Source organism: Oncorhynchus clarkii, chromosome 5, assembly GCF_045791955.1.
Source record: "Oncorhynchus clarkii lewisi isolate Uvic-CL-2024 chromosome 5, UVic_Ocla_1.0, whole genome shotgun sequence".
Classification (NCBI taxonomy): Eukaryota; Metazoa; Chordata; class Actinopteri; order Salmoniformes; family Salmonidae; genus Oncorhynchus; species Oncorhynchus clarkii.
In genome coordinates, this window is record NC_092151.1 from 39,695,183 (window position 1) to 39,719,381 (window position 24,199).

The following is a 24,199-nucleotide window of genomic DNA, read 5'->3' on the forward strand; positions in this document are numbered from 1 at the left end:
CAAGGGCATTGAAGATGAAACGTGGCTGGGTCTTTCAGCATGACAATGATCCCAAACACACCGCCCGGGCAACGAAGGAGTGGCTTCGTAAGAAGCATTTCAAGATCCTGGAGTGGCCTAGCCAGTCTCCAGATCTCAACCCCATAGAAAATCTTTGGAGGGAGTTGAAAGTCCGTGTTGCCCAGCAACAGCCCCAAAACATCACTGCTCTAGAGGAGATCTGCATGGAGGAATGGGCCAAAATACCAGCAACAGTGTGTGAAAACCTTGTGAAGACTTACAGAAAACGCTTGACCTCTGTCATTGCCAACAAAGGGTATATAACAAAGTATTGAGATCAACTTTTGTTATTGACCAAATACTTGTTTTCCACCATAATTTGCAAATAAATTCATTAAAAATCCTACCATGTGATTTTCTGGATTTTTTTTCTCATTTTGTCTGTCATAGTTGAAGTGTGCCTATGATGAAAATTACAGGCCTCTCTCATCTTTTTAAGTGGGAGAACTTGCACAATTGGTGGCTGATTAAATACCTTTTTGCCCCACTGTATATACACACACACTGTGGGAATCTAGAATCCCACTTACGCCTGGCTTGAAAATACAGTGGCTTCCATGAGTTCACACTAGACGTGGTATGGCATGTGACTGCTGCAGTGGATGGGAGCTGTGTTTTTTTTTTTTTACGCTGATCTTAACGTATCTGCCATCATTTCACTGTGTATTTTTTCCATGTGTCACAATTTGTATGTTTTATCTTTAACTGCGCATTGTGGGAAAAGCAAGCATTTCACCGTTAGTCTACACCTGTTGTTTACGAAGCATGGGCCAAATAAACATTTGATTTGATTAAGCTATTCATCAAATCTGGCCCTTTTGACAAGTATAACAGCCATTGATAATTGTTAACAGAAGTTCAGTAACAGACGTCCAACTAGATGGGTCTATATGCCCCTGGCTATGTCTTACCTGCAAGGTGCAGGGGGGTGGAGTTGCGTCCCTGGGTGTCTCTACAGTTGATGTTCTCTGGGCTGCAGAGTTTCTGGACGCGGGCCAGACAGCCCTTCTTTGCAGCGTCCAGCAGGGCAGCGTCTCCTCTCAGCAGGTCCTGGATGTCCGTGTCCCCCTCCTTCACCATGTCCAGCGGAGTGTTGCCGTCACGGTTCTTCTTGGTCGGGTCTGCCCCATGCTGAGGGAACCAGCAGAGCAGAGAGGCTTGTCATGGATTGCTAAGGAAAAGCACTGGATATACACTCTTTCTCTATGTATTTGAACTGTGAAGCTACATTTTTACATTTGGCTCTATACTCCAGCATTTTGGATTTGAGATCAAATCAAAAGTTCCTATTGGGTAAAAAAACATAACTCCAAACAAATGCAAATGAATCCAACGAGTTTGTGGAGTCGCAAGCTTGATGTGATCATTGGGTGATAGGAATATGGGACCCAATGCTAAACTTTTGGACTACTTTAATACCCTGTAAGGGAATTTGCCATAATACCTATGACATATTCGAATAGGCAGACAAGATACATAAAGTGCTTTCATTTCTAAACGGTGAAACAGATACGTATGAATATACCCTCAAATAAAAAGGTGACATGCTGTACTGTCGCGTTATATGAAACATTTGATCTCAAATCCAAAAAGCAGGAGTATAGAGCAACCTTTGTTATTTTAGCTTCACAATCCAAATAGATATGGAAGGAAGTATGCCTCTTGACTGCTGCAGTTAGGCACAGTTAGATGTTTGGGTGATGGGCGAAACTAAACAAACAAGCTCTCTTTAGATAGAAATTGTCTCAGTTGATGATTGAGGTGACGGAGTCATTTCTTATCATGTGCATCAAGTTCAATGCAACACTTGTCCCTCTAACCATGAGGTGGGAAGTAACACGTTCCAGCAGCTCTTGGCGTTCTTGTAAGATAACGCTACCAAAAATAACTCCCCAGCTCACAGCTCAGACGCACATGTTTCTGAGGCCCTTATGATTTTAGAACTCACATCATTTGGGACCTGCTTAACCCTAATGATGAACAAAACCATAAAAAAAGGTGCTTACACACGGGACGCGGTAAATGGCAACTGAAACGAAAGAAGATTCGCCTACCGCGTGTAGAGACCAGTGGTCCCGGTTGTTGTCTGCTCAAATGTTGTCATTAAAACATTGCTTGATTGGTTGACAAGATGAACTCTGCTAATTGGTCAACCACGCCCGGTGGCCGCTCAAGACTTCGGACAATTTTATCTTACGGGCGATCGAGCCAGCGGCACCGCTCATGAGTGCAAGCGCAACACACTGCGCCGCTTGCAAAACTTCTTGCGTCTTGCCGCCCTACCCCCATTGAAGTCTATGAGACCTTTGCCGCTCACTGCGGCCCGTCTCTAAAGCGCCTTTTAAACACCCTTCTCGAGTGATGTTTTCCTGACCGGAGATCTAATGAAAAAAAAGCCCATAAAACACAAGTGGTGTTCCTGTCTGCTATTCAGCCGTAATAAACAGTGTAACTACCACTGGGCTTTAACATGTGGTAAAATTCTAATACTGAAGCGTTATGACTTTCTACAGTACCTCTCCGTAAAAAAGGGCTTAAAACAGAGAGAGAGGGAAAGATGGAGGGAGACAGAGAGAGGTTGAGAAAGCGTATGACAGTCTGCAGAGACTGAGGGGACTGACTAACTCGGTTTTAGACAGGACATACCTTGAGGAGCAGCTTGCAGATCTCATATTTGCCCTTGGCTGCAGCCTCGTGGAGAGGGGTGAACTTCCACAGGTCTGCTACGTTCACCGACGCCCCGTGTCTCACCAGCAACTCAGCCACCTCGTAGTGACCGTAGGAGCAGGCATTGTGCAGGGGCACCAGACCTCTGCACAGAGAGGGGGAGGGAGAGAGAGAGGATAGAAAGTGATAGAGAGGGAGAAAAAGGGAGAGAGCAAAGGGAGACACAGAGGAGGGAGGGTTAGAAAGTGATGAGCTTCTACCTACAATGAAATGTCTTGGGTCTAATATAAGAGACATAGCCTGAGGAAACACAACAGAGCGATAACATCTTTGATAGAGATTCTATATCATCTGGGGGGTGGTGGAGCGGAGAAGATGAAATCACTGCCGAGACAGAAGGTGATAGACAGACATATAGATTCCTGAGCAAACAAGATGGCTACAGAAAGACAACTAGCCAGCCAGCCTGAAAGACTCACCCCTTGTCTTTAGCGTGGACGTCGGCCCCATGATGCAGCAGGTACTCCACCACCGCCACACGGTTGTAGCCGGCGGCGAAGTGCAGCGGCGTGGAGTGACGACCCTCCAGGTCCCGACAATTCACATTCTGTGGAGAGCACAACGACTGCAAGGAGAGAATCAGTTTACATTCTGACAGTGGCACAGGAAGTCTGCAGAGAGCATGGTCACACACGCGTGGGAAGTGCACACACACAGAGAAGGGTAGAGAGAGAAGCAGTCTAAAGAGTGACACACTCAACATTCTGACAGCAGCACAAGCTGTCTGCAGGCAGAATGAGAGTATTAGTGTGAGCTGTGAGACCAAAGCCTAGTTCAGATCAAACCGGCAAAAGCAGCCGTGATGAAACTGGCAAGTTTTCAAAAACATTCTCAGAATATCTTGAGCTGAAGGCGACGCAGTCCAGTGAGTTCATACACCAGAACACGGAGTAGCAGAAAATCAAATAACAGTTTCCATATCAACGGGTCCTGGGCATGTCATGTAAACTTGCTTATTAGCCTTCTTTTTTTCCTGTGAGTCAGCTCGCTATACATATAGTAGGGACACACACACACACACACACACACACACACACACACACACCGACTTAAATGGGAATCCTACCTTTACAGTGTCCATGTCTCCAGCTTTAGCTGCCTCCAGGAGACGATAGTCTACGTCAGAGTTCCTCACTGGTACATTTTCTGGGGGAGAGAGAGAAGTACAACGTCACAGTATCACCAACCAGTGTCTTAGAGTAACACACACACACGCCCTCTCGCTCTCCGTACCATCGAGTATCTGCTGCACGGCCTCGTTGCCCATCTGTGAGGCGGTGAAGCCCTGCAGTGAGAGGATGGAGGCGTCTGCTCCGTAGCTCAGCAACAGCCTGCAGGTCTGGAGGTGTCCCGCCATTGCAGCACGGTGCAGGGCTGTCTGCCCCAAGGTGTCCAGGGCATTCATCTGAGAGAGGGAGGGAGAAAGGGAGGGAGAGCAGAAAAGAGTGAGGAGATGAGAGGGAGAGGAGTTGAGAGTTGTGGGGATTGAGCTGTGCAACTAAATTCACGCATTTTGAAATGAACACAAACAATAATTAATCAGCCGAGCCCTCGGGCTGCTGGAGCTCTTCAGAGACTATCAGCACCGAGCAGGAACTGGGAGAGATAGTGTTATTGTGTGTGTGTGTGTTTGGGAGGTCAACTGCATATGTACGTGTATAAATGTATGCTCGTCTCACTGTACAATTGTGTACCAGAGCCGAGTGTTTCAAGTCTGAGATGACTTCCTGCCTGACTTTTATTTATTCTGCCCTGTCTTCGTTTCCCTTAGCTCCTGGGATATCCTCATTTCGATTTATTACTGATTGTACAACTCCAAATGAAAGGGGAGGCTCTGCCTAGAACATACACACACCACAGCGCTGCTCCCCACAGACCCACTGATCAGAGCACAGCAGCAAAACTCCAATACCAGGCGCTGCTCGACTTTACTTGTTAACCCTGCACACTCATGGGAATTGGCCTCTTTGAATAGGGCCAAATTGAAATGCTTCTAACAAAATAAACATGAGAAGCATAATCATGGTAGAAAATGAAGAGAGATGACAGGGAAATGATCAGACCAAAAGGCGAGGACAACAGAGCTCATTTGACATTTTACTGTACTTTTCGCAGCATTTGTTGCGAAATCTGATATATTCAGTAAGACTAGAACGATATTCATAGAAAACGTGGGGTAGGTTCAACATAAAAGACCAAAAATGAAAGGGTTTGAGTGAGAGGTCTCACTGGTGTCTCCAAGTGGTCACACACATCTCCAAAGTAGGCACAGCTCCTAAGTCATTCCAGTGCACTTTTCTGACTCAAAGAAGAGAGCCTTTAACTATAAAAGGTGCTTTCTTGAGCTCCCCTAGCTGTGCCGTTGAGGAACTAGAGCAAGGACATCCGTATTGTTTTGTTTGGAACACAGCCCTGCATCCCCACCATCACTGAATCACTGTTGTTGTTTTGTTTGGAACACAGCCCTGCATCCCCACCATCACTGAATCACTGTTGTTGTTTTGTTTGGAACACAGCCCTGCATCCCCACCATCACTGAATCACTGTTGTTGTTTTGTTTGGAACACAGCCCTGCATCCCCACCATCACTGAATCACTGTTGTTGTTTTGTTTGGAACACAGCCCTGCATCCCCACCATCACTGAATCACTGTTGTTGTTTTGTTTGGAACACAGCCCTGCATCCCCACCATCACTGAATCACTGTTGTTGTTTTGTTTGGAACACAGCCCTGCATCCCCACCATCACTGAATCACTGTTGTTGTTTTGTTTGGAACACAGCCCTGCATCCCCACCATCACTGAATCACTGTTGTTGTTTTGTTTGGAACACAGCCCTGCATCCCCACCATCACTGAATCACTGTTGTTGTTTACGCAATCCAAGAACGGTCCAATCTGGGTCGGATGGGTATAATTTGAACGCTTGTTCTATTGCCGACATGACTAGCTAATTTAGAAAATACCATGTTACAGTGTCACGCTTTCGAAAGTTGGGCCCTGTACAATCGGCACTGCAGACAACGTGGATGGAACCATGGAATCCAGACATAAAATTGTATCAAACTCAATAGGAAATCAACTAAATGTATTGAACTTATAAGAAAGCTCATTCATTTGCCCAAGTTAATCAAAAAGACATTAACAAAATGCATCAGTGAATTGTATTTTCCTGCAACCTCTGAAACGGCACGGGAATGGGCGATGCGCGCGCAGGTCTACACTTTGTGTAGCCGTTAGCGATGATGCTAATAATAACCTTTTGGTAGAGATGGACAGGCTTTCCCAAAAACCGTCTCAATTAAATGCTAACTACTTAGTAGCCTACTCCTACCTGGCAGAATGACATCATGATTATTTGCATCAATCCAGTGGCCATGTGTTATGCAAACTCAACAATCACATGAGCGCTTGCTGGTGTGCACTTGCTTTAAAAGGTTCAATTCACCCCAATGTTTTATGTATTTTTCCTAGACTTCAAAAGTGGTCTCCTGATGTGGTTTAAGCATTGATGTGGACTTAGAACAGAGAAGAACTTGAGAGCAGAAAAAAACATAGGGGAAAACAGAAAAAAAATTAAACTTATTTTTTAGGGGCCTACACAACGCCCTTCGGGGAAACGGTAGTAATTTTGGTGCACATAGAATAGAGTCATTAGCGCATTCAGGTGTGTGTTTTGGGCTAATTCTGTTCAGAGCAACCCAGGTTTTGGCATGTCATCAAACATAGCGGTCATAAACATTGATACTGTAAATTACACGCACATTTGGAGTCGGAGACCCTGTAACATGTATAGTATGTTACTGCGCAGCCAATGCATTCTAATACAGGCACTTAAAAGTGATCAAATCTTCCATTTACACACCGTATACCGGCAGCGAGTTTAACAGGCTGCCTGCTCTGCTCAGGGAAGTGCTGCGGTTTACCTTTCGATGTCTGTTCCATCTGTCATTCTCCCTAACCAGCTAAGTAGTGCTGGGCCTCTGTGGGGGGGGGGGATAGCTACCTCCCCTTATAACTATGAATAAGACAAGCCCAGACATGACAGTCAAAATACCACTGTTTGGAGGCTTCTCTTCTCTGGATAGATACTCAACTGTCAAAAGCACCCAGGAGCCTCTCTCTCGTGTCCGTCTCTGACGTCTTTCTTTAGAAAGTCATATAAAAACACAACTCACGCTATTGAGAGAATTCCATCGAGGGAAGCTATCAAGAGGATTCTCTTTAGTGGCTGTCTGGCTTTGAAACATTGTGGAACTGGTGCACGTCTTTCACTAGGTCTGCATGAGGGAAGGACCGCCTGTGAAGGTGAGGATGGGCTCTTCAGGGGGGGGAGCTGGCAGGCTCTGAACACTCCATCCATCTGCTCATTCTTATCTGATGGAGCTCTCAGAAGCAGGCAGTTGATCGGCCAGGAGGACAGTCTTTCCCCCCAGTCCGTCCTGTCGTTGGTCTCAATAATACTATAAATGACTGAGCTCTAAAACAAGTGGTAACTTCAGACCCACCCGGACACTGAGGAGACAGATCTCAGCCTTCTTTTTAGTTAGAAAAACATCCCGTCTCACAGGGTCTGGGTTCACTCAAACGGCTGCAGATTTACACTCTGATTAAGTATTTTCCATTGAACTTGCCCCTTTTGCTGATACAAGCAGCAAGACCAGTAGAGAGCATGGCAGAAGGGATGGACAGGTGAGGTGAACACTGTACCTTTGCTCCATGTTTCTGCAACACCTCCATGATGTCATTGTGGGCCCTCTCAGCAGCCACGTGTAGGGGGGTCATGAAGCTGCAGAGACAGACGCACACAGGGTTGGGTCAACATCGTCATGATATAGCAGTGGTTAGAGGATCGCTTTAGAGGTCAGACAGAGTTCAGCTAAACAGGAAGAGACTCACTCCTTGTTCTTCTCGTTGACGTTGGCACCTTTACGTAACAGCAGCTCTGTGATCTGCTTCCGCTTGGGGTGAGGAGAGGCCACTGAGCAGTGCTGCAACACAAGAGGAGGAGTCCATTTAACACTGTGTGGTGTGTGTGTGTGTGTGTGTGTGTGTGTGTGTGTGTGTGTGTGTGTGTGTGTGTGTGCTGTGCGTGTGGGGTGTGCCTCACCAGTGCCGTCTCGTGTGTCTGTGGGTGTTTGAAGTTGATGATCTCCAGAGCGAGGGACTTCTTGGCCTTGGCCACGTCTGCTTCCCGCGCAGCCTGGAGCAGAGTGTGCCCCTTAAACTCATCTACACAACACACACAGGGGGGAAACCATGTCATCACTTACACACACGCCATAAGACTTCCATTATTCTCCCAAGTCGTCAAAGGGGAAAACTATTTCAGCATGTGAGTGCATAGGAGAGTCTATAGGTCAGTGTGTGAGTGTCAGTAAGTAGATGTCTTTTCTCACAGGTGAGTCTCTCTTTGAGTTCCGGGGTGGGGGCCATGTCCACAGCACTCTTCCCGTGACAGTTGACCAGGGAGGGGTCAGCCCCGTGGCTCAGCAGCAGAGAACACACCTCCACGCGGTTCTTCGAGGCAGCCTCGTGGAGCGGGGTGAACTGCCACAGGTCCATGGCGTTCACACACGCTCCATGCTAACAGGAAACAGAGAGGGCCGTTACACACCGTACACGTGGTGAAGGAAATAAAGTGGCAGACATGTTTCTGAAAAACTATGTTTTGAAATCCGAACGGGTTCAATAAGAGCAAAGAAAAACGGCTTATTAAAGTGTGAACACGACCCAGGTGTTACAGCGCTACTGACGCGACATTAAAACGTGGCTTCCCTTAGACATGCCAGGCAGTCCTGAGACTTCATCTCAAAGACCAACTCAAAGACAAAGTGAATAGAGAATGAAGTCTGAGTCTGTCTAACAAGCATACCAGCACACAAAAAGCAGCATAGAGTTTCTAACCTTCAGCAGCAGCTCTGTGACTTCGTAGTGACCATAGGAACATGCATTGTGGAGTGGAACCAGACCACTGAGGGAGAAAGGAACACAGACAGCATTAGGTCATTACAGGGACAGAGCCCATATATCTCTGTGCAATTGGAAACTAAGTTCATTAGGTAAGGTCGAATGAAGTGTCTCAGCAACGTGTGAACTTCAACATTCCAGAAACATTATTGGGGGGGGACGGATGGACACTCCAACACGACACTCACCCTAAAGCGCATGCAAACAACAAACACACTTACCCTTTGTCCTTAGCATGTACGTCTGCACCGTGCTGTAGTAGGAGCTGGACTATTCTGACCCGGTTGTACCCTGCAGCCAGGTGGAGAGGGGTGGACTACAGGAGAGAAAGGAGAGAGAGAGAGAGAATGATCAGAATAAGACAAGGACATCTGAGAGTACACTTTCTAACTAAACCACAGAAAAGACCTCCTACTAGGCAGGAGCACGATGAGCATTACAGCACCTAAAGCACATTAACAACGCACCTTAGTGCTAGCCTATGAGCGTGTCTGTCTGGGGAGAGAAGTTGATGTGAGGTCCCAAAGAGGGAGGAGAGGACTCAGGATGGAATGTTTATCCGGAGGTCAGAGTTCACGGAAACAGAAGCGGAATTAACTCTGAACCGGAGTCGGCAACATAAAGAGCTGATCTGGGAGGACAATATTCTTTAGGTCATTTTAGTTAATGCTTCATATCAGGTGAAAACCTGGTGGGCTAGCCTGGGCTATAGTGTGACTGCTTTTATATCTTATCTTAACTTATCTCTGTGTGTGCATGTGTGTGTAACCTAAATGAAGTGCTCCCACTGAATAGTCAAATAGATTACTTCACCTCATTGAAAACAATTAGTGCAATTAGGAAATTGCAGATTCAAGCTGGATCAAAAATGTGAATCAATGTCTTCCTTCAGAGCAGCCATGTGAAAGCCTCTCTCAGCTGTTTCAGCCTTGAGCAGAATGCTCTACACTGCTGAGTCAACAGCCAAGTAGGGAAGCGCTAGAACAATGGCTGCTTTAACAACACAGGGAACACATTGATTTGCATGTTTTGTTGTGGACTGTCCTACAGTTGTGATTCTAGTAAGTTGTGGAAATGACTTAGCGACGTTTGTTGTGAAGAGGCAGTGGCAAGACAACACAGACAAAACAACAATCTGAAGGAGGAACTCAAAGGAAAAGGCAGCATCAAGGTCGTTCCATCAACAGAACAAAGAGATGAGCAGCGTAGCATCAACGTCATTCACAGAGACAGGAGTTAGCCTAGCGCCCGTGCATTGAGTGGGTATCAGAGACAAAATAAATGGTAATAACCAGACAGTGAATAAACAGAAAGCAGGAAAAAGAGTGGACCCCATCCCCCTTCATATATACTTTCTAGGTGAGGAACAAGTATGTGACTGGAGAATAGTGAATCAAATAAAGAGAAACTGTGCCAATGAGGCGTGCACAACAACAAACACTGACAATTTGTCATTGTTTCCTGCATTCCACTGATTACACAATTAAGGAACTGTGTAAATTGTCTACCCATAGATCATTTACAACTCTTATTTGGTCTGGACAATATTACCAAGATGCAAGAAACAAGCTTTCGTCACGTGCACATGATAAAAACAACAGCAAAGTAGACAACAAACCGAGTCAAGAACAATATTCAAATGTGTGACTCAAGCTATGGGATGGGCAGGGTGTCACAGTAAGGCATTACAGTAGCAGTTGCAGACAGGGGAGGGGAAGTAAGGTGGAATCAGGAACACCTCTTAGAGAAGGTTCGTATCCCAGGGTTCTTTATCCTGCCCCAAACTCACCTCCACCCCAAATCATAACCTTAACCCAGGACACAGCAGGAGCATTGGTGGGTGGATGAAATATGACCAACAAAAAGGCCAAGGTTCCAAAATGTGCACAAGAGGCATCTTAACTGATAAAACCATAATCCAAGAACCCCAAACAGAAATCAAAAGGAGTGCATCATCTTACAGCTGTTTGAAAATAACTTACCAGCATTTTTTGGGTCGTTGACTGATAGACAATGTCGGCAGAATCACAAATAAAACAAAACAAAAAAAAGGAAAACAAAAACAGAAAACACAAAAAATGATATGAAAGCATCATGTTGGTATTCCAAGCTAGTAGAAGTTCCGTAGAACCCATTTGATTCCTCCCTGTATTTTCAGCTGTTCATTCGGCCTACGCGTTTATTATTCTTTGAAAAAGTTGTGGAGAACCGCGTGACTGCACTAGAACTTTCAGGGACAGTTGGTCGGGTGGGAGGTGCAGGTGACAGGCATTAGCAACCATAACATTTACAGGACATTTGAACAGAATCTGGAGGGAGGCGACAGGGCTGTTCATCATCCTGTCTTCTCTGTCCCCATCTGGCCACAGGAAGGGTTGGGCCTGGCGTCATGGGGCACCAGTCAGCCTTGTTCTGTTCCACCCCCAGATAGATAACGCTACATGAGCAGGACTGGGAGGATGATTCAGCCAACACATGGCAGAGCAGAGCTGTTGTGTGTTATTTAGGACAGGATGCAATACTGGGCCTCTCTCTTCAACGTGACAGCTGTGAGTCATATGCTTTTATTTCTATGCTATTTAGCAGACACTTTTATCCAAAGCGATTTACAGCCATACTGTGGGTCTCAATACAAGACCGCTATAGAACCAAAAAAGCCATTGTAAGACTTCAGAACTAGCACCTCAGGAGAAACCAGCACCATGCACGTCTTGATTGCTGATTTTACAGTGAAAAAATAAACCACTGTACAGTACATTCGGAGGGCATACAGACCCTTTGACTTTTTCCACATTACAGCCATATTCTAAAATGTATTAAATAGTTTTTTTTAATCCCTCATAAATCGACACACAATACCCCATAATGACAAAGCAAAAACAGGCATTTCTAAATATTACCACATTTAAAAATATATATATGAAATATCACATTTACATAAGTATTCAGACCCTTCACTCGTAACTTTGTTGAAGCACCTTTGGCAGCGATTACAGCCTCGAGTCTTCTTGGGTATGAAGCTACAAACTTGGCACACCTGTATTTGGGGAGTTTATCCCGTTCTTCTCTGCAGATCCTCTCAAGCTCTGTCAGGTTGGATGGAGAGTGTTGCTGCACAGCTATTTTCAGGTCTCTCCAGAGATGTTATATCGAGTTCAAGTTCGGGCTCTGGCTGATCCACTCAAGGACATTGAGAGGCTTGCCCCGAAGCCACTCCTGCGTTGTCTTGGCTGTGTGCTTAGGGCTGTTGTCCTGTTGGAAGGGGAACCTTCGCCCCAGTCTGAGGTCCTGAGCGCTCTGGACCAGGTTTTCATCAAGGATCTCTATGTACTTTGCTCCGTTCATCTTTCCCTCAATCCTGACTAGTCTCCCCTGCTGCTGAAAAACAACCCCACAGCATGATGCTGCCACCACCATGCCTCGCTGTAGGGACGCTTGACATTCAGGCCAAGGAGTTCAATCGTGGTTTCATCAGACCAGAGAATCTTGTTTCTCATGATCAGAATCCTTTAGGTGCATTTTGGCAAACCCCAAGCAGGCTGTCATATGCTTTTACTGTTGAGTGGCTTCCGTCTGACCACTCTACCATAAAGGCCTGATTGGTGGAGTGCTGCAGAGATGGTTGTCCTTCTGGAAGGTTCTCCTATCTCCACAGAGGAACTCTGGAGCTCTGTCAGAGTGACCATCGGGTTCTTGGTCACCTTCCTAACCTAGGCCCTTCTCACCCGATTGCTCATTTTGCCTGAGCAGCCAGCTTAAAGAAGAGTCTTGGTGATTCCAAATTACTTCCATTTAAGAATGATGGAGGACACTTTTTTTGGGGGACCTTCAAAGCTGCAGAATTTTTTTGGAACCCATCCCCAGATCTGTGCCTCGATACAATCCTCTCGGAGCGCTACAGACAATTCCTTCCACCTCATGGCTTGGTTTTTGCTCTGACATGCACTGTCAACTGTGGAACCTTTTATAGATAGGTGTGTGCCTTTCCAAATAATGTCCAATCAACTGAATTTACCACAGGTGGACTCCAATCAAGTTATAGAAACATCTCAAGGATGATCAACGAAAACAGGATGCATCTGAGCTCAATTATCGCATCTCATAGCAAAGGGTCTGAATACGTATGTAAATAAGGTATTTTCAGTTTTTTATTTTTTTTTTAATGTAAAAATGTCTAAAAACCTGTTTTTGCTTCGTTAATATGGGATAGCGTGTGTAGATTGATCAGAGGGAGAGAACAATGTAATTAATTTTAGAATAAGGCAGCAAAGTAACAAAATGTGGAAAAAGTCCAGGGGTATGAATGCTTTCCGAATGCACCGTATATGCCCGATATAAAGCAAACCACAAAATAAACACCAAAATACCAACAAAAGGTCATTTTTTGTTTCCGTATTTTATATGCATCCCATACCAATGGCTAGACCAATGATAAGACTAGGCTATTTATCCCAGTTACATGCCACTATTCTCTAACATGTTGATATGATTCACACACCATGCTGACAAAGAGCCTTCTTTCACTGCATTTTTCATTAACAGTTTTCCCTTGTCTGCCAGTCTGTTTTTATTAGGCTGTGTCTAACCCAGGAATATTGCAAATTCAATGCATCACAGGGCTGCATCACCATGGCGACAGTTGTAGCCGAGGTTGGGCTCAATCGCTTAGGCTCCGCCCGTCAATCTGTCAACCCGGAGGGGCGGGGATGAGGGGAGAGGGGGAGGTAGGGAGGAGGGCGAGTCAGTCTACTGATAGCTAGAGCATCCCACCGGCTTTATACAGTACACAATCAAACACTGCAGCTCTAAAAAAACACACAAAAAACCACTTAAGGACACAATAACAAACCCTGTTGTTAAAAATAACTAAGTACTGCTTCCGCTCTCTCCCCCTCTGCAATCGCTTACATGGCTCATTGACAAGACCGGGTAATGTTCCATCTGCTTTCAGACACAAAGCTGTTCACTGTTAAACAACTGACTGGAAATTATTACAATCCGGCCTCCACTTTCGAGAGTCATCATGACCTTCCAGACAGTCTAGTCAACTACTACACAACTCACTACCCTGTCCCCACCTCTAATAATGTACTGTCCCCGCGGATATGAAATCAAACGACAGTTTTGATTTGGAACATGACGTACTGAAGTCATACAGATAGAGGAATTGCATGCTGGGGCATATTGTCTCGGAGGCCCGATGTGAAAACGTAGTTTTCATCTTCTAACCAAATCTTAAGTATTTGTAAGGGAACATCTGTGATGGAATAAAGCACTGTTTCATTTCCCGGTGGACATGGAGAGGGCAAGGCAAAGCTGAGCTGCTTGTCGGAGAGAATATGAGAGAGAGAGAGAGCGAGCGAATGAGTGAAAACGGATGTGGCAGGATTAACCTATTGTCTCCCAGCCCTTGGAGATATGTACTGTAGTGAGTCAGATAAAGGGAGAGAGAGGGGGAGAAAGAGAGCAGGTTCAGGAGGGTGGAGTGTTAGAGAGTACATGTCTGTGTGTACTATATTGTAATGTTCTTTGAACTGTTACTTGGCAGTTAATGTTGCCCTCTTCATCTCCAATACACAATGAGTACAGATACATCCACACAATAATACAATTGTGAATAATCAGATTGATATAATAGTTCGATTTAAAAGTACACATGCTTTGCAAGAAGAACGATTTCGTATGTGAAAACTATTTATATGATGCATACTTTTTTCCGAACTCTCGGACAAAAGGAAGCTGCTCGTGTGAAATACAGTAAGGGGTTAACGTGTCCTAATAATTTGAAAGATTTCTCAGAAAACCAGGTGTTTTAAATCAGTGTATGGTAACTCGATTATGAGCTTACGTCGATAACCCCAAAAATGTCTAAGAAACAAAATAAATTTGAATTTATCTTAAGCCTCTGTTTCATAATTTTCCTTCGATTTGCAAGAGGCTGAATGTATCTCACCGGAGAAAGTATCCGGGGCGAGTGAAACAGCGCCCCTCTGTCTCTGTATGTGTAGGCCATCTATCTGATGCTGTCTGGTCATAAAGACTGACATTGTTGCCACCCATGGCATTAAATGCAAGGGAAGCCAGCGAGTATTTGGCCTCCCTTGATAAAAAATAAAAAAAGTATTAAATAATATCCAATCTGCATTGATGTAAACTGAGTAAGCGCAACTGTGAATGGTCCTGGCACACAAAAAAAATAAAGTGACAAGGGAAGCCAGTTTGGATTTGGCTTCACTCCTATCACATCACATCGCATCAAGAGAAATACGTCATTGACAGAAATAACTTGAATTGATGCATCTCATTGTGTTGTTATCCCCTGGTGGCTGGCTAGCTAGCTAAAATCGTCCCTTTCCTAAATTAGCCATGGATGGAGATAAGGATTTGGACTTCTGGTTTTACTTAATTCTCCATACTGGCCAACGATTACAATGGCAATTCTGATCCAACCATAAATTCATCCATTGTGCCCCTGGTCTGAGAGGACGGAAGTTCAATATTTAGCTAGTAGAAGACTAATAGTAGTAGAAGGCTAATATGAACTATTTAACGTTGCCCATGAAAGGAAGTTAGGCTAGCGAGCAAGAATTTTGCCAGGTAGCCTAGAACAACAAATAAAAGTGTGTACTGTATGACAGTCATTGACCGTTTCGTCAACATGAACGAGAGGATGGCATTGGCGTTTCTCTACAGTTAGGGTGAGTCAACATGTTTATTCTACTTGCATGAGCGCACGCACGCACACACAAATCAGAACCATGGTCAGCCACATCATATTTAGCTAACGTTGATTGGAGTTTTTGGTATGTTTAGTTGTCACTGTATTAGACTAAGCGTAGGTGATTTGATGATGTTGAAATGTTGAAGTTTAAATTGTGCTGGAATAGTGGAGGCAGCTCCTATTTTCTTTGCGGAAACTCTCCGTGGTTCTAAATCAATAGTTGTTTAGTGGTCTGAAAATGTTGGAAACATTAACACCCTCTCACCATTCTGTAGGTCACGTAACGGTTTGTTACATGCAATATGCGTCGTGGACTTCACCGGACAGAGGTTGCAAGGCATATGAACTAACATTATAGAGCAAACAAGGCAATCATCACTACACAAGGTGTAATTTGGCTTATTTTTGGTCTTGGCTTCCCCTGTGATTTTACCCACACACCGCTACTGCTTGTAGAGTCCATTCCCTGACCAATTAAGGCTCTTCTGAGTGCAACTCAATATAAGGAAAGTGTTCTGGATGTTTTGTACACTCAGTGTATATTCAGTCTTCAATTACACCAAAGATTGTATGACACACTATTCCATTAGACTAAACAGGGACATAGCAGACTTCCAAACTTAGCTGGATAGCCAGTCAGTACTTTATGAAATCGGCACTAAGGTAAAATTGAATAAAATACGTTGTGTTTTTAAAATCTAAAAGCAGACTGCCAGGCAACCGGAGCATATACAGAGTAGCAGATAGGAGAGCGGCAGGGGTGGGAGTATGTCGCAAAGCTGTGATTCCTTCCTTTGCCATTACTTTCATCAGCTCCAGTCCTTTGTCCCATTTTCTCTCCTATTTCCTTAGCCCCCTCTCTCTCTCTTTTCACAGAATTGTAACCTGTAACCATGCCAACAGTGACTGCTAGCTGTCAGCTGTTGCCATGGCGGCAGTGCATGCTATAACTACCATAAAATTGGTAGAGTGTGAGGTTTGGCCGAGGCACTGCGCTTTCCTGAGCGAACCAACTTACAGAGAATCTCTCTCTCCACTGAGATAACCATGCATCGACAGGCTTAACCCTGGGGACACACCACCAGCCAGGGAGGGAGGGAGGGTGACTTTGTCTTCATGTCCTGTGTCCTGTTCCAGGGGATACGGTAGAGTAGACAGCCCGGTCCAAGGGGAGGCAGGCGAACACAAATGTTGGCAAACAGAGAGCGGAGGATAGCCCACTCTTTCCCTGGATCGATAATACATTAGGCCTCTCCACTCCCCTCCTCCGCCCTGCTGACGGCTAACTGCTGGGGGAGATATACGGCCCTGCCCCGGCCCCTATCCCCAGCCACTCTGTGGTAATGATGCATAACACAGCCCAGGTCCCGGGGGGATGGGTGCCCTGCCCATCCTCCAGACATAAAGCAGCACACTACATGCACACCTCTGTTAATGTGTCCTTCTGACCTCCATATATTCCAGGCTAGCGACTACGTAAACACAAACACCACCACCGTGCAGGTATCTTCCTGAAACCTTACAGCCCCGTTTCATGAGCCGATAGTTGACAAATGTTCAGAAAATGTACTTAATATTAAGCACATATTTAAACAGTCTGTTTTCCCATAGTACAGACAGTCTTCACACACCAAAATTGGGAGCCGTCTTAGCATGCTGCTTTTATCCAGAAATATGATGAACATCTTAACAAGCGCCTTTGATGAGGGCTACAGAGTGACTCCCTAATCGTTATGTCTTTGATGTTGTAGTTAGCTGTGGCAGGCGCGTGGGTGGTACTTCACTGCCACCTTCTATTCCCATTACAGCTAGACTCAGACAAAACACAGAGTCAGGAAGGACAGCCGAGCAGGCGGCCTACATTTATATACGGTCAGAACATGGATCAAGAACATTTTAGAAATCACATACGCCTTGCAACTGATCTTTCAAACCTTGAGGCGGCTGCGGCACGATAACGGTGAACGATCTAAACCACACGAGGCTCAAAAGAAGCTCAGAATCCCTGAGTAGCAAACTCACAAAAGCTGCTAGTGTTAATTGGGTTGAAAAGAAACACTCACCCAGCATTGGCCGCAGACTCTATTCCCAGTCCAATCCTAGCCCTCACACCAGCAATAGATCATTTTTACGTTCGAGCCAGGCGATATCGTCAAGTAAATATTACCCCTGCCAACATGATAGCAGAGTGTAGGTGGACATTCTGCCAGTAGTTCTGATATAATCTTAATGGAATAACGTGTGTGTGTGTGTACAACGAGAGGCTAACAGTCAAGTATATACACAGTAGCCTACACAGAGAGAACTGAGAAGGGTACAGTCTTCCCCCGGTACAGAGTGCGCTAATTGGAAACTATGGGCCTAGAAAGAAGCAGCTCAGTGAGATAAAGATGAAGGACTTGGTTCAGTAGTGGTGTTACCAACTCAATATCTATGCCATGAACCACGACAAAAAAACACCACTACATTTGCCTGCCGGGCTGCTTTCGCAGATGGTTCAAACAAGCCAAAACACTCCATATATTAAGGACCCTGTCTCAGTTAGGTCCTGCAGCACATAACGCAACATTAGCCCTCTCTGTACCACACTCAGGCATCTATGCTGAAATTTGTTCCTAGGGGCACCGGTGCTCCTAAATTAAAATTCCAGGTAGCACAGTAAAATATCTAGGAGCATATGCGACCAAAATTGTAGCACTGTAGAGCCCTCTCTCACAGAACTAGTACGAACGAGGAATACATAAAAAGGAGAAAGAGGGGATAAAAAGAGAGGAGAAACCAGAAAGGTCAGTGAAACAATTGAGGGGGGACTCTCATGGCTGCGCTGCACATGTGTGGTGGAGTAAGTGATTGGTTTTTCAGAAGGCATTTTGATAATGCTCTCCAGCGAGCTGCCGCATCGAGCCGTGCCGCGTTAATAACGTCCTGCACTCCTGAGCTCTCCATCATCTTCAGACCCACCCATGGAGTCTCTCTCGCACACACCACACACACACTGTTACTACAAACTTCCAAATGAAAGCTTCTGTTGGAGGCAGGATAGCGTAAAGAGGGCGGCTGGTGTTACAGAGACGCCTTTTCAAATGATGCTTTTGAAGAGTTGCTTCATTGCAGACTGAGTTAAGTGGCACACTCCTGTCAGCTTTGATGTGAATCACAGGCAGCAGTATGAATACCTGGCCGTTGTTTCGTATTCCTACTCCCTCCACAGGTATTGATGGTGGTTGTCACATTTGCCGGTAAAACCGGCGACAGATTCAGGAGTGGGCATTCCAATCTGCATGAGCTGATGATCGTCATGCATTTGGGACGTCGGCTGCTCTTTCAGTTCACCACAAGGGAAAACAGCTGTCAACATCCAGCCACAAGCTTGACTCCCATCAGTATTCGTCACATTGCACAATGCACATTTGCACGTATGATCATTGAACCTGGCTGGCTATCAGTCCTCTCAGACAGGGGGGTAATGATGTGATCTTCCTCTCCATGACCCGCCTCTATGACCCAGCAGTGTTTTGGACTACTCTGCTCTCTCCCCCGAAGGCTCTCGGAGTAAAACCTTTAATGCGTGGGCGGCTCAGGAAACGTACTTGGGCCTCCATATCCAGGACAAGGAAGCACAGAGGAGCATTAACTAGTAATACCGGAGCCTCGTGTACAGCAGACTGGGTCAACACAATGGAGCTTACCTACCCATCTTGGCCTGACAGAGCCAGTAGCAGAACACTTATGCGAGGAGTGTTAGACAGCATTAACCCCTTCCTGGCTGGATCTTCTACTGCAGACTAAGGCCATCCAGACTAATCTACTGGATGCTAATCCTACCTTTGGTCTATGACACAACTTGTTCTGCAGAATGTGGAGGACCAAAGACCTGAGACTGGTTTCTCTCTTCTGGTTAAATGTGGACCAGTGTAACACCAGGCACTGGTTACAGCATAGGCTGATGGGTGAAGAGGTGGGATGCCCTACGCCCAATAATTACCCTTAATTACACAGGCAATCACCAGCTAATCATGACTATTAAAGGATGAAGCGTAAGTGCCATCAGAGAAATTATCACCTCACAAACATCTCTTATAGGACGGTGTGAACCAGATGGTTAACGGATTAGGCTAGACGGAATCAGCTCTGTGAGAGAACACTAATGTAATGTGCCTTCAAGAAGTTTGCAGACCCCTTATCTTTATCCACATTTTGTTAAAGCCTCATTCTAAAATGGATTAAATGAATAAAAATAAGCAGCAATCTACACATAATACCCATTATGACAAAGTGAACAGGTTTTTAGAAATGTTCGTGAATGTATTAAAACAAAAAAAACAGACCTTATTTACATAAGTATTCAGGCCCTTGGCTATGAGACTCGAAGTTAAGCTCAGGTGTATCCTGTTCCCATTGATCATCCTTGAGATGTTTCTACAACTTGATTGGAGTCCATCTGTGGTAAATTCAATTGATTGGAGATTATTTGGAAAAGCACACAGCTGTCGATACAAGGTCCCACAGTTGACAGCGCATGTCAGAGGAAAAACCAAGCCATGAGGTCTAAGGAATTGTCCGTAGAGCTCTGTGAGAGGTTTGTGACAAGGCACAGATCTGGGGAAAGATACCAAAACATTTCTGCAGCATTGAAGGTGCCCAAGAACACAGTGGCCAGCATCATTCTAAATGGAAGAAGTTTGGAAACACCAGAAATCTTCCTAGAGCTGGCCGCCTGGCCAAACTGAGCAATCGGCGGAGAAGGGCCTTGGTCAGGGAGATGACCAAGACCCCGATTGTCACTCTGACAGAGGTTTAGAGTTCCTCTGTGGAGATGGAAGAACCTTCCAGAAAGACAACCATCTCAACAATCAGGTCTTTATGGTAGAGTGGCCAGACGGAAGCCACTCCTCAGTAAAAAGACACATGACAGCCCGCTTGGAGTTTGCTAAAAAAAAAAAGGCACCTAAAAGACCATGAGAAACAAGATTGTCTGGTCTGATGAAACCAAGATTGAACTCTTTGACCTGAATGCCAAGCGTCACATCTGGGGGAATCCTGGCACCATCCTTACAGTGAAGCATGGTGGTGGAAGCATCATGCTGTGGGGATGTTTTTTGGTGGCAGGGACTGGGATACTAGTCAGGATTGAGGCAAAGGTGAACGGAGCAAAGTACAGAGAGATTCCTGATGAAAACCTGCTCCAGAGCGCTCAGGACCTCAGACTGGGACGAAGGTTCACCTTCCAACAGGACAACGACCCTAAGCATACAGCCAAGCCAACGCAGAAGTGGCTTCGGGACAAGTCTCTGAATGTCTTTGAGTGGCCCAGGCAGAGCCTCCCCATTCAACCTGAGCTTGAGAGGATCTGCCGAGAAGAATGGGAGAAACTCCCCAAATACAGGTGTGCCAAGCTTATAGCATCATACCCAAGAAGACTCAATGCTGTAATCGCTGCCAAAGGTGCTTCAACAAAGTACTGAGTAAAAGGTCTGAATACTTATGTAAATGTGATATTTCAGTATTTTATTTTTTCAACATTTTTTGCTATGTCATTACGGGGTATTGTGTGTTGATTGATGAGGGGGAAAAAACAATTGAATTACATTTTAGAATAAGGCTGTAACGAACAGTTGAAGTCGGAAGTTTATACACACCTTAGCCAAATACAATTAAAGTCAGTTTTTCACAATTCCTGACAGTTAATCCTAGTAAAAATTCCCTGTCTTAGGTCAGTTAGGATCACCACTTTATTTTAAGAATGTGAAATGTCAGAATAATAGTAGAGAGAATTATTTATTTCAGCTTTGATTTCTTTCATCACATTCCCAGTGGGTCAGAAGTTTACATACACTCAATTAGTATTTGGTAGCATTGCCTTTAAATTGCATAACTTGGGTCAAACATTTCAGGTAGCCTTCCACAAGCTTCACACAATAAATTGGGTGAATTTTGGCCCATTCCTCCTGACAGAGCTGGTGTAACTGAGTCAGGTTTGTAGGCCTCCTTGCTCTCACATGCTTTTTCAGTTCTGCCCACAAATGTTCTATAGGATGGAGGTCAGGGCTTTATGATTGCCACTCCAATACCTTGACTTTGTTGTCCTTAAGCCATTTTGCCACAACTTTGGAAGTATGCTTGGGGTCATTGTCCATTTGGAAGATCCATTTGTGACCAAGCTTTAACTTCCTGACTGATGTCTTGAGATGTTGCTTCAATATATCCACATAATTTTCCTCCCTCATGATGTCATCTATTTCGTGAAGTGCACCAGTCCCTTCAGCAGCAATGCACCCCCACAACATGATGCTGCCACCCCCGTGCTTCACTGTTGGGATGGTGTTTTTTGGCTTGCAAGCATCCCCCTTTTTCCTCCAAACATAACAATGGTCATTATGGCCAAACAGTTCTATTTTTGTTTCATCAGACCAGAGGACATTTCTCCAAAAAGTACGATCTTTGTCCCCATGTGCAGATGCAAACCGTAGTCTGGCTTTTTTACGGCGGTTTTGGAGCAGTGGCTTCTTCCTTGCTGAGCGGCCTTTCAGGTTATGTCGATATAGGACTCGTTTTACTGTGGATATAGATACTTTTGTACCTGTTTCCTCCAGCATCTTCACAAGGTCCTTTGCTGTTGTTCTGGGATTGATTTGCACTTTTCGCACCAAAGTATGTTCATCTCTACGAGACAGAACGCGTCTCCTTCCTGAGCGGTATGACGGCTACGTGGTCCCATGGTGTTTATACTTGCATACTATTGTTTGTACAGATGAACGTGGTACCTTCAGGTGTTTGGAAATTGCTCCCAAGGATGAACCAGACTTGTGGAGGTCTACAATTTTCTTTCTGAGGTATTGGATGATTTATTTTGATTTCCCCATGATGTCAAGCAAAGTGGCACTGAGTTTGAAGGTAGGCCTTGAAATACATCCACAGGTACACCTCCAATTGACTCAAATGATGTCAATTAGAAGCTTCTATAGCCATTACATAATTTTCTGGAATTTTCCAAGCTGTTTTTAAAGGCACAGTCAACATAGTGCATATGTAAACTTCTGACCCACTGGAATTGTGATACAGTGAATCATAAGTGAAATAATCTGTCTGTAAACAATATTTGGAAAAATGACTGGTGTCATGCACAAAGTAGATGTCCTAACCGACTTGCCAAAACTATAGTTTATTAACAATAACTTTTTGGAGTGGTTGAGAAACGAGTTTTAATGACTCCAACATAAGTGTATGTAAACTTCCGACCTCAACTGTAACTAAATGTGGAAAAGGAGAAGGGGTCTGAATACTTTCCGAATGCACTGTAACTAGGGCTGACCCCATTTAGTCGAATGGTCAATTGTTTGGATCCATAAGCTGTTGGTCGACCAAGATCTCTTTAGTCGAGCAGTCGCAATTTATTTGTAATTTTTCTAATGGTGCACAAGACACCAGTCTGATTCGCGACTGTCTCAGTGGACTAATCCATTGCTGAGGCCACGGGGATGGAACAGTCCATCGCTCTAAGACATGTGATACTGAAATTGTGTATTGTGATTGTGAAATTATGTAAAAAATAATGTTGCAACACTAATACATTTAATATTAACAAATGCACTTTCTCCCGCGTTGTTTACAGGTCGCTGACAGCGGCTCTGAAACATTCTTTAGTGCGCCGTAGAAGTGGCTCTTTTCCCTATGTTGCTACGTGCATAATAGTAGAGTTAACTTGTATATGGGGATTGAGAACATTGCAGCGGAGGCAGCAGCAAAGATGAGGAAACAGCCCATGCCTAATTGTCTAATCAAATTGAGGAGAGAGGAAACCCCAACTTAATTAGGTCTATAATAAATAGCCTAACTGTTAAATGTGCCTGGCTTTACAAATCATATATATATATATATATATATATATATATATATATATATATATATATATATATATATATACATACATACACACACACATACATATACATACATACACAGAAATAAGACCGAGCTTGCCTTTGTTGCCTGTTTGAGTGCTTGTTTAGTTGCCTACTGATTCGTGAGAACCAAGCATCATGCAACGGCAAAACAGATTTGGCTGTTTTTAGCCTTTACTATACTGTAATATTTTAACACACCCGGGGTGGCAGGGTAGCCTAGTGGTTAGAGCATTGGACTAGTAACTGGAAGGTTGCAAGTTCAAACCCCCGAGTTGTTGACAAGGTACTTATCTGTCGTTCTGCCCCTGAACAGGCAGTTAACCCACTGTTCCTAGGCCGTCATTGAAAATAAGAATTTGTCCTTAACTGACTTGCCTAGTTAAATAAAGGTTAAAAATATATATATATATATATATATATTTTGTTAGGATAGACTGGTATTACTTACAATTTATTTAGTGTTGTTTACACTGTTCCAAACAGGCAGGAAAAAATATATTTAATCTAACAGCATCTGTTTGTCACACATTATAAGCAAGCATCTCTCGGTCTTATACCCTTCATTTTATTGATCTCATTCTTATTGTTACAATTATCATTATAATAAATATTGTCATTCTCATGAGCTGTAGGCCAGTCTTAAACTTAAACTGTAACTTACTTAGGCCTATATTTCAATATACATTGTATCAATCAATAATTTGTTCATTCATGCCATCACACAGCATATGAGGCATTCCTACTTTGAAATGCAATCAAGCATAATTAAATATCAAGGGGAGCTTTGAATGAGAAGCCTAAACAATAAATAAACTGCAA

At 44.4% G+C, this 24,199-nt stretch overlaps 1 protein-coding gene across 1 annotated transcript in view; it reads right to left on the reverse strand.

The window, feature by feature from the left end:
• Positions 1-24,199, reverse strand: part of LOC139408810 (poly [ADP-ribose] polymerase tankyrase-1-like) — a 116,636-nt gene that overhangs the window by 12,514 nt on the left and 79,923 nt on the right. The window contains exons 6-16 of the mRNA XM_071153153.1: positions 8,977-9,071; positions 8,693-8,759; positions 8,185-8,371; positions 7,896-8,017; positions 7,685-7,776; positions 7,496-7,574; positions 4,021-4,192; positions 3,854-3,933; positions 3,207-3,352; positions 2,707-2,872; positions 972-1,191 (exon numbers count right to left, since the gene is read on the reverse strand). Coding sequence (XP_071009254.1) covers positions 972-1,191; positions 2,707-2,872; positions 3,207-3,352; positions 3,854-3,933; positions 4,021-4,192; positions 7,496-7,574; positions 7,685-7,776; positions 7,896-8,017; positions 8,185-8,371; positions 8,693-8,759; positions 8,977-9,071 — 1,426 coding nt within the window. The remainder of the gene's footprint in view (positions 1-971; positions 1,192-2,706; positions 2,873-3,206; positions 3,353-3,853; positions 3,934-4,020; positions 4,193-7,495; positions 7,575-7,684; positions 7,777-7,895; positions 8,018-8,184; positions 8,372-8,692; positions 8,760-8,976; positions 9,072-24,199) is intronic.